At 34.7% G+C, this 10,920-nt stretch overlaps 1 protein-coding gene across 1 annotated transcript; it reads right to left on the bottom strand.

Moving 5' to 3' along the window:
- Positions 1 to 3,481: 3,481 nt before the first annotated feature.
- LOC147399139 (phosphate transporter PHO1 homolog 3-like) lies at positions 3,482 to 10,319 on the bottom strand. The gene is made up of 13 exons (XM_086448585.1): positions 9,658 to 10,319; positions 6,824 to 7,169; positions 6,693 to 6,741; positions 6,505 to 6,576; positions 6,275 to 6,404; positions 6,002 to 6,122; positions 5,551 to 5,809; positions 5,360 to 5,464; positions 5,216 to 5,260; positions 4,637 to 4,786; positions 4,265 to 4,549; positions 4,029 to 4,165; positions 3,482 to 3,759 (listed from the first exon to the last, which is right to left on the bottom strand). The coding sequence occupies exons 1-13, from the start codon at positions 10,265 to 10,267 to the stop codon at positions 3,663 to 3,665; spliced, it is 2,406 nt and encodes an 801-aa protein (XP_086304711.1). The 5' UTR covers positions 10,268 to 10,319; the 3' UTR covers positions 3,482 to 3,662.
- Between the last annotated feature and the right edge of the window lie 601 nt (positions 10,320 to 10,920).

Here is a 10,920-nt window from a genome sequence, read left to right as displayed (position 1 = left end):
CGAGTGTGAGGGACTTTAATGTTGGTTCAAACCATTGATGACACCCTTATTGAAAAATGGGTCCTTCGATGGCTCAAGTTTTTTGTGGTGTGTGCATAGGTATAAAAAAAGGGGGAGAAGTAGAAGAGGGTAAATAGGAGGGGAGAGAAGGGGGATACTTGTTTTTTTTTTGTCCAAGACCCACCTTATTCTTAGGTTGACTCTTTTTGACCTTCAAAGGAGATGCTTTCTTAACTTTTCTTGACTTGCTTGAGAGAGAGTTTAGAGTTGAGAGAAAGTTGAAAGAGTATTTTTGGGAGATATAGGATTTTTCTATTTTTCTTAAATTTTCATTATGTTAGAATTGTGTTGAGGATGAGGGGATTTCATAAAGTTTTGAGGATTATTTTAAGGGTAAAATGGGATGAATTGATGAAAAGGAGTAGAATGATTAGGGGTTTGTGAGATGGGTGTGTGTAAATTGAAGATGATGGAAGGGCATTTGTGTAAGGAGAATTAAATGAGTTATTTGTAACTCAAATGGTATTTGGGTTCAGTGTTAAGTGAAGGAGAATGAGTAGTGTTTGATTGAGAGAATGAAGGTGTAAGAGGGTGATTGATAGGTTGACTATTTAGTAAGGGAAGGGGAGTAATGTTTGATTTAAGAGAATGGAGGTGTAAGAGGGTGGTTGATTAGATTTTGGGAAAGTGAGAGAGATGATGACATGTGTTAAGATGTGTGGAGATTAGATATTTTAGATGAGTTGATTGGAGAGGATGAGTGTTTGATTTGAGAGAAGGGGTGTGGGTTTAAATTGTAAAGATAGGTTTTGTAGATAATGATGAGGGTAGGTTAAGAAGAGGTATGGGTGGAAAGTGTGGGTAAATAAATTTTTTAGAGAAAAGTTGATGGGTTGATGTGTGGGTAGATAATGTTTAGAGAAAAGTGATAGGGGTAGGTAGTTGGATGAGGGAGGTAAGTTGAGGTTGTAACATGTGTCCCACATTGATGATCATATTGATTGGTTGTGATGTTGGGTTAGGTAATGGATTAGGTTTAGGTAATGGATTGGGTAGGCATACTGTTGGATTGAGGAATGGTTGGACTTAGGTTATAGGTAGGGTTTGGGTATAGTAATAGATAGGGCTGAGTTGAATGGGCTTAGGTGATGGGTTGAATAAGGATGGATTTGAGCTTATGTTGGGTTAGGTTGAAGAGTGTAGAAGGGGGATGAGGAATTTAGGTCCATGGACCACGTGAGTAGGGTCTTGAAAGAAAATAACAAAATATATTGGATTTTGAAGATTTGGACCTTGGGGCCCATTTCAATTTTTACGATTTTTGGGGCATTTTGTGTTGAAGACCCGATCAAATTTGCGTGTCTACAGATGTCAATTCCGATGTTACTTCAATATTTACGGTGTCACGCCAAATAACAAGTAAACTGTCAAATGCGTTCCTAACAAACTATTATATGTAGATTGGATATCTACAATTCTATCACATACATCTTACCCAATTTCTACATTAGATTTCTCTTCTTATTGCTCGAAACTAGTTTTGAAGCTTATATAAAGCATAAACCATTATTGTTTATTTGTATTATTGGTCACATATAAGGAAAGCTAGGTAATCTCACATCTATTACATTTAAACATGTATAAGATGGAGAGAGATAGAGTGAAATATTGCCATGGATGGTAAGCAGTCGTGTGTCAATTAAATTTATGAAACTAAATATTGGACGATCAAGAAATATCAAATATATAAATTAATATATTGAACATAGTATATAAAAAGATATTGATGTGATGAAAATTAGAAAACAAATGAACTAAAAAATAAATATATATAGGAGTAAGACTAATCACAATGTGAAAAAAGCTCAAATTTGACGGCCTTGGGCTGTCAAATTTCATAAAATTCGACGGACCAAGAGGTCAAATTGGTGTAGAATTTTTCATTGTCAAATTTTTTTTTCGACGGATAGAAACTATCAAATTAATGAAGGATGGGAGAAATTCTACAGTTCTATGCCGTAAAATCTAGGAACATCAAGAATTTTGACGGTCCTAGGCCATCACAATTCAGTTTCTAAAATTCGTGAGTCTTGGCCCATCAATTTTTTTTGTCGAATTTTCCAATTTTCACGTAGTGAATAAGTGATAAATTTAGAAAAAATTGATTAAAATCGTTTACTAGACACATTCAATGAAGGCCGATTGTATCTCTAATTACAATAAATATTCAAGTTAAAATCCTTAAAAATAATGCTAGTGTAGACACCGGGCCTTACTTAAAAAGGGTTCACAAAAACATATTTGTTATAAATGAAAAACGTCAATGGACTTAAGGACCAACATTTTAAAAATTTAAAATAAAGGCCGGCCGTATGACTTCCATTAGGACCATGGGTCTACGATAAGGTCTATTTATCATTTAACACCCATTTTCAAAAAGAATGATGGTGACTCAAAATCCAAATATAAATTAAGTTTTCAAAGAAAATCTCATGTCTACAGTTAGAGTAACATTAAAATTGACATCGTATCACACATTGTATGTGTGTACATAACCATAGATGCTTGTCATCGAGATAACATTGAAAAACATCTATGGTTCTACGTGCACCTTGACGTCAAGAATGTGTGAAACGATGTCAATTTTAATGTCACCCCAACATTCTCAATCCTTAAAAAAGAGGGAGAATAGTACTAAAAATAGTGAGTATAAAGAAAGTAAAAAATATATAAATATGATTTCAATGGAGTCAGTGATTTTTTTACTCCCACTCTATTATACTAATGTGACATGTGCATAGAACCATAGATTTTTTCTCGGGAGACACAATTACACATATTTATGGGGATGTGTAGTTAGGCATCCCGAGGAAGAAATCTATTAATCTATGTGCATGCCACGTATTTGAATGGTAATCTTTTTTTTTTCTTTTTCCAATAAGATCATTAACTGGATGCAGGTGGAAATCAAAGTATATATTATCACTAACTGTTATCTGGTATGTTGGTGCAGAAGGAAGAAAGAAAGTATTGGAAACTTATCTTGAGAATCTTAAAAAATTGGGAACTTGATCTTTGAGAATATATATTACTTGAGGACTCTTACTATACACGTTGTGGACTCTTGCTGTCCAAGTTGTATTAGGAAAGTTGTTCCCTGTTTTGGTTAATTGTCTCCATGTATTTTGAGGCTCATTCAAGAGCAAGAACAATAAGAAAAACTCTCTCCTTCTCCCATGTGGATGTAGGCACATTGCCGAACCACATTAAATCTGTCTTTGTGTGCATGTTTTTTGTTTCTTTATGGCACCTGCATGATGGTTCCTTCTTGAGCCCAAAGTTGGAAAACGGGATTGCATTGAATTTCTTGAAAATGACACTCTTTAATTTTCCTTCCTCTCGGGCAACTTCTTAATCAGGTATTTTAAAGCTTAATTTTCATAAATGTGTCAGTAAGAAAACTCATTATTATTTCAATTTACATAGATGAGGTGGAGTATAATTTTATCGACAAATCGATATTATTAGTATAACCATCTCCTTAGAAATTCTTATAAATGAATTAACACAATTGGTGGCACCAACTAATTCTACTATCACAGAAAGACAATTGTAGTATCACCAACTAAATTCTCTCTAGTCATGTATGTTGGGGTGGATGCCTAATCGTCTTTGTCTTCCTCCTCGTAGTTGAAGGGGAGTGGCACTGACTTGAATGCACGATACTTCCCAACGTTGTTCAAGTGCTCGTTCTCCAACCTAATCAATTATTATCAGTTCAATTCTCGTCAGAACAACAAAATTATTTATAGTACAGATTTATAAACTATATCATTATCGCCTATTTGGGGAAATAGGCAATAAATGTGGCATGCCCCAAAAAAGTAATACTGTTCCAATTTGTGATTAAACCCAAGACCAAAATTGATACAACTCCGCACTAACTTGTTCCAAGTTGAATGCAGAAGTGAATCTTATCGGTTCGATCACTTTGATACCAAGTTGAAAATTTTAAGTCCTTAGCTTACCTGAAGAAATTCCAAATGCCACGACGAATGATCTCCAGGCTGGAAACAATTGCAACTAAGGCTTGAGGATGTAGGGAGGAAATTTTAATGTTCAACACAGTCTGAAGCCAGGCAAATCTCAAAAGAACATTCAAGATCTGCATTTTTCATGAATTTGACGTTAAGTCGTTAGATTTTAGGACATCAGAAACGCCAATATTTTTATTTATTGTCAAGCTTATTTTCATAAAACTCACCATCGCTCCGAAATATGCTCTCTTTTGTGGGACAATGAGCTTATCTCTCAACCAACGATTCTTCGAGTGCCTCTGTAGGAGCCCCCAGTCAATAACAATATCCCAATATGTACTCACGATCGCTGCAATGGCTGAGGTGATCCATGCCATCACCAACCAAACATTTGAATGCCTATTGGTCTGAGTGTAAGCAGTCCTCATAGCCACAGCCACAATTGTCGACATGTATTTCAATCCATTATATCCCTGCATTGGATCTTTCTCTTCATACAAGCGCCTGAGACACTACAACAGAATGAACTAATATCATGAGTGTGAACACATCAATAGGGAGGTTAATGGTAATAAAATATGGAGAAAAAAAGGACCAACCTGAAGAAAGCGGAACCAGTACGGAATTGTAGCTATGATGAAATTAAAAGTGACATACACAGCGTTATCCTTGCAAGTGGTCTGCCTATGTCGAAAGTCGCCCCAACCATAGTAGCAGATGTAAAACTCAAGACTCCTAAGGGCTTGCACCTGAAAAATGACCTCTTAGTATGTTGAGGATCTAGTCCCACATTACCTACAAGTTTTGAGAAAAAATGAAACAGCAAAGATGACAAAAATTGCACAAACACAAGGATTTATGTCGTTCGGCAATGTGCCTACGTCCACAGATCCGAACAAGAATAATCACTATTTTCTTTTTAGTTTTCCAGCCCTAGAGATTTCTATTTATAAAACCGGGAGTTGATAAAACATGTCTATCTCTCATGAAATGCAAACCCTCAAAAAAATAAAAAAAAAACTTATGAAAATATTACACAATTGCCCTTTTAGGAACTCTTCCCCCTCGCAACTCTGCATACCGCCAACAGAATCGAACAAATTTACACAATACAAGTTACTTTTATACTTAATTGTTCATCTATATAAAGAAACTTAGCCTGATTCATGGAGACAAACCTGACTAGTTAGCTGGTCTCCCATGAAAAAATCTGGTAGGGTGACCTGTGATGAAATAACAAACAAACAAAGATCAATAAACCTGTCTTAAGTGCTGATTTCTCTTCCATTTTTTTGTAGAAATTAACTTAATTCATTCTTTACCTTGTAGAGCGGGGCACAAAAACAATGGTATAAACATTGGAGTAGGAAGAAACGGCTTGAGCGATAAATTATATTGAATGGGCAGAATGTTATGAGAAGTACAATCTGCAAAAAACAAGATAAATTAGTAACTGAGTCTATATATAATTTGTAGAGGTGGAGAATAATTTGTCTAATTATTGGTATCTTACACAAACTAATCCCAGAGGGAGTACTTCAGTGAATGCTGAGTAAGCTTGGGTTTTTGAGTCCATCTCCATGTCCAGATTTGAAAGAATACAAGCCATTCCAAGTGTTGCAAGGCCGGTACTGAGGAGAAAGACTTCTCTGTAGCCCAACTCCGACCCTCGCTTGAAACCAAATATAAATGAATAATTTACTCTGTAACGCCTCCAGACGTATATATTAGCACCATACATGAGCATATGTAGGACGATAAATCCAAATAAGCTGCAAGGAAGTTTGAGATATTGTGTTAATTAAGAGGAAAAAAAAAACTAGTTAAGGACTAAAGGCTCAGTTCATGTTTGCAAATTAGCCAAAGTCGAACTAATACCGCCTTTTGTTTTTCTAAGATTAAGTGAAGGAACAAAACAGATTTGAAATGTCGATCATTTGTCGGCGAATTATGTCCTGACTTACCTATAGAGAGGAAACATGGTTACCATATACTGAGTACTGCCATCCTTTCCCATGATGTGTCGAGCACGCATGATCAATATGAGGGCCACTAGGAGGGCTGTTGTGCAACCAGAAAAGAATCCTGAAATATAACCACAAAAAGATTCAACTAAAATCAGTTTGATAAAATCCTTAAAACAAGTTTACAGTCAAAGCATTTTTTTTTGGTAATTTTTTATTCTCTTATATCAATTGATGATCTATACTTTGGATTCTACTTGATATATATCTTACCCAAGGAAAATGATATTCTATGTCTTTCCCTCTTCGCTTTTGGTCTCAAGATTCTCATGCCTTTGCTGCGGTTTGCATTCGCAAAGTGTTTGATAAAGGTAGCCTCCACCCTCTCCATGAATTTAGTAACCTGTGAAGGCAAAATCAGAATCAGAACTAATTACTTGGAAAAAATATATATGATCTTATATGTTGTTCATAACTAGAATTATGAATATGTGAAAGCTTACCTCATCAGAGTTGCCGAGGTCAGAGTTATCTACCATTTTTAAGTATGCTCTTGATGCACTTCTTGAAGTGGTCTGCATAAATGGAAAAAATAAGAAAATTAAAACAAAATCAATTATTTTTTCTAAGGCTACCAATTCAACATAAACTCTTAAGAGTGAAAAGTGATGTTTAAGTCCTTTATACTAACCTTGTCATATTTCTTCATGATCTTGGAAAATGCCAAAAGATTTACAAAGCTGGTTCACCAAAAGAAGGCAAATAAGGCACAAAAATATTTGAAGATATGTTGAAAAATCATGTAAATGTAATGTATGTTACCTGTAACTCTTTAGAAGTCCAAGCTTATGATAGAATGCAATAAATGCTTGTTTCAGTTGGTCTTCAACTTTCATTAAGTTCTCTTTTCTGAAACTTAATCTATTGTCCTTGTTAACTTTGAGGATGCTTCTTATGGTTGATCGTGGAGTTTCAAGTGTATTGTTGATCTTCACACGGCTAAGGATTTCCAGGGGAGCTGGTCTGGTGGCCTTCCTGTTTTTCGGTTTCTCTTCATAAACATTATTGATACGTTTGGGGTCATTGACACCCTTATCATCACTCGAATCTTCTGAATTTTCTTCATTATTCTGTTCGATCTCTTCTATTGAATCCATATGCGCCCCTCCTACAAATTTGTGATAATGTGTGAAATTATAGGCTAAGAGCAAAGACCTATGCATTAATTCTTAATATCAGTTTCATTCATATTGAAAAACAACAAATAAACATCCATAGAACAATGGGCAAACATCCATATTGAAGACACATACAAGCTTTGACATAAGATGGTGTTCTAAATAGAGGTGAATATTGGTAAGAAATGATTCATTTGCCGATACCAATGTTTGGGATAAGGCATCGGTGATGATGATGATGAAAGATGGTTATGATCATCCCTTTCTCATGAATTTATGGGTTTTTTATTTTTATTTTAATTTTTATATAAAAGAAACTAACAGGATGGGATGTTTAAATTTAAGAAGCTTAGTATTGCCCCGCCCAATTCTTGTCACGTTTTTCTATTGTTTTCTTCCAAATAATTTTTTATTTTTGAGGACAAGTAACTGTATTTTATCATATAATAGCTTAAATAACAAATCTCTACTAAATTCTATTATAGTTTTTATAGTCCCTATCAACTCTTTCAATTCAAACCACTTGTTAACTTAGTGTTGAGTTCACCATTTTTTATTTAATTATTGTCGAGCTACTCGACACTAATTGATGAATTTACAACTTTTTAATTTAGTGCCGAACTCGACAATAATTAAATAAAAAGTGGTGAACTCGACACTCGAATGCAAGTCAGATTTTTCATTTTTTATTATTATTCTATTTTTCCAATTTTGATACTTTTTAACTTAGTGTCAAACTCGACAATAATTCAAACCACTTTTTAACTTAGTGTCGAGTTCATCATTTTTTTATTTAATTATTGTCGAGCTACTCGACAATAATTAAATAAAAAGTAGTGAACTCGACGCTGTAATGCAAATCAGATTTTTTACTTTTAATTTTTAATTTTTAATTTTTTTTTTCATTTTTTCAATTTTTGATACTTGGTTGCAAATCAAAAGTTACGATGTAATCATAAAAAAAATTTAATCTCAACTTCATTTTTCAATTTTTTATTTATAAATTATCAAAATAAATAAATAAAGTACACCTAGATGTTCAATATTAAGAGAATATTATTCTCTATTTGTCATTCATGATCAATAATCACAATTGCCGTTGAAAAATCTAACTATGTGAAAAAAATGAGAAAATAATAATTTGGATATTTCAAATATCTTATACAGGTGAGATGAGGTCCGGACCATTTAGAAAGGAAAAGTTTACTAAATGTCTACTAATCTACTGTCGAAAACTTCAGGACTATTTATAAAGAAGTCCCTCCCTAAGGGTCCTTTAAGTAATTTTCCCAATAATTAATGAAAACGATGGGACAGGTGAGAAATAGGTTAGACTAAGACCTTGTAGACCTACGCATTCCGCAACCAACAATACAAATTTTTTTTTCGCTCACAAAAATCTGAGATCCACCAATCACATCTACCCACGTGTATTGAATGCATTCGTAATTTACAAAAATATTCTTTTTAGTTACAAAACTACCCTTATATGCTTAACATGGCAAGCACTCACGACACGAGGATTGTAAAAAAAAAAAATAACTCCAACAATACCTAACCTACGTATACTCAAAAAAAAAAAAAAAAAAGAGCTGTGCTGGGGTGACACAAAGGGAGACACAAGTGTGACAAAAACTTATGGTGGCGCGGCACGTAACCGTTGATGCTTTTCCTTGAGATACAAGTAAAAAGTATCTACGGTTATGTGCACGCCAGCACATCATTTTTGTCACCTTTGTGTCTCTGTTTATGTCATTCCAGCATTTTCCTTTAAAAAAATGGATAAATGCATTGTATGGCTCAGAAATAGGGTTAACCATTAAGACCTCATGTGCTACCAACAGGTTGATAGAGAGACATTATTTACCATCTAATGGTATTATAAGTTGGTGTAAAAGTAAAATATCTCATTATATTATATTAAACCATTAAAAGGATCTTACTAATTGACCAATTTCCTGAAACGGTTTTCATTTCTTGAAGAACACTTTAAAACATATCAAGTCTTAAAACTCTGACTTAAATCCATATCTATTTAAAAACATATTTTAATTTTAGAACAAATAAAATATTGAGTCCGACTAGCCTTACTAACATAGTATGGAAAAAAAAGGTCTACAAAGCCTCATCCACCATCATAGACCTTGAGATTTGTAAAACAAGTCTTTGAGATTCGTTACAAATCTTGAGATCTTTTGCTTCGCATCTCAAGGTCATTAGAGTGGTGAATGAAGCTTAGTATGGTCTTTTTCCTCACTATCTTAGTCAAGAAAGGGTTCCTCTAAAATATGTATGTTTTGTTCTTCAAAAATTATTTTATAATGCGGAATAACTCGGTCTAGTTTCTGATTCTACCCAACCCATTTCCGAATTGACTCGGAGAGTTAGTTTCATAATTTCTATGAGCCTAGCCAACTAACTTGGTTGAGTTTTAGGTGGAGTAGTTGGCCCAATGTGGGTCAAAAAAAAGAGACTTACCGGAGACTATAGGTTCTGTAGGAGAAGAAGCCGAGAGCGCGGCCGAAGAAGAAGAGATGTTGGAAGCAAGACGAGTCATCTCAACCGCCCAATCGAAACTTCCATCAGGATTGTCGACCTTGATCCGAAACGCAATCAAAGCATCCATTTGTTCGTTCAACAATTCAGCCTCCTTCATCACCTCTTCCATCTTTTCCTTATAAAACTTATTAACCTTATTGAACTCATCATCTAATCTCCTGAAGTACACGAGTTCATATTCGCCTCCCCGATCGGCCGACATGAGGAACTTAGTTTCATATAAGTTACTATCTGATCCTTCATGTTGTACTGCATTAACTAGTATGACTTGGTCTTCAATGTCTCCTCCTCCTCCTCCTGCATGGCCATGGCCATGGCCATGATGATGGCTGTTGGATCTTTGGATTAGACCACTGAAGGCTCGGTACCTTGACATCGATCGCGTTAAGCCACTCGGTGTTAAGGCTGGTCTGGTTCTTTGTTTGAAACGATGGATATCTTTGAGTAGTGTTTTGAGATAGTTGTAATCCATGTAGGCTTCTTGCCATTCGGGCACCATTTGAGACGAGAGTTCTTTCCCGAACTTCATCTCGATCGATCGATTGATAGATCTCTTCTGGTGTAATTTCTTTGTTGAGATGTTAAAGGATAAAAAAGGAGAGAGTAAGATGGAGAGGTTGTAGAAAGAACAAACTGATTATGAGAGAATTAATCATAGAGAATTAAATATATATATATAAGAGTGAGAGGCAGACACTTTCAAATAAACAATGGATTATTAAATGTTGAATATTCTCTAATAACTTCAACATGGAGAAATCAAACGCGTTAATAAAGATAGGTGTTGTTTTCCATTGGTCTACTTTATCGTTTTCTTCATTTTGGATTGTTTATATTACTTGGGAATGAGGCAGTGATTATATATATACTAAAACTTATAACTAAAATCATCTTCTATACCTCTAGATACGTAGAACGAACAATGAAGATCCTCTCATGATCTTTTCCTTGCCTCGTTGGATGTTTGTTTGAGTTAAGAGTCGTGAATCGTGATAACCTGACCCTCTCGTTATAAGCTCTCTACACAAGAAAAAAAAATTCTATGATCACATCAGATAAGTTGAAGAACTAATGATATGGCAACACGTGTTACGGAAAAGCAAATAAAAACATCTATTATGATTCTGTTCATATGACACGAACGTCAGATAAGTTGATGAACTAATGATATGGCACCACGTG

This window comes from Akebia trifoliata, chromosome 7 (genome assembly GCF_017979445.1).
Source record: "Akebia trifoliata isolate Shusen 1 chromosome 7, ASM1797944v1, whole genome shotgun sequence".
Lineage (NCBI taxonomy): Eukaryota > Viridiplantae > Streptophyta > Magnoliopsida > Ranunculales > Lardizabalaceae > Akebia > Akebia trifoliata.
This window is presented reverse-complemented; position numbering and strand designations above follow the sequence as displayed.

What these genes read in the sequence shown, in the direction of transcription:
- LOC147399139 (XM_086448585.1), bottom strand. Translation starts at nt 10,267, where the DNA reads ATGAAGTTCGGGAAAGAACTCTCGTCTCAAATGGTGCCCGAATGGCAA. An exon ending in TACAGAACCTATAGTCTCCG is followed by an intron (nt 7,170 to 9,657) that starts GTAAGTCTCTTT and finishes ACAAATTTGTAG; the next exon opens with GAGGGGCGCATATGGATTCA. An exon ending in ACCTCGGCAACTCTGATGAG is followed by an intron (nt 6,405 to 6,504) that starts GTAAGCTTTCAC and finishes TTGCCTTCACAG; the next exon opens with GTTACTAAATTCATGGAGAG.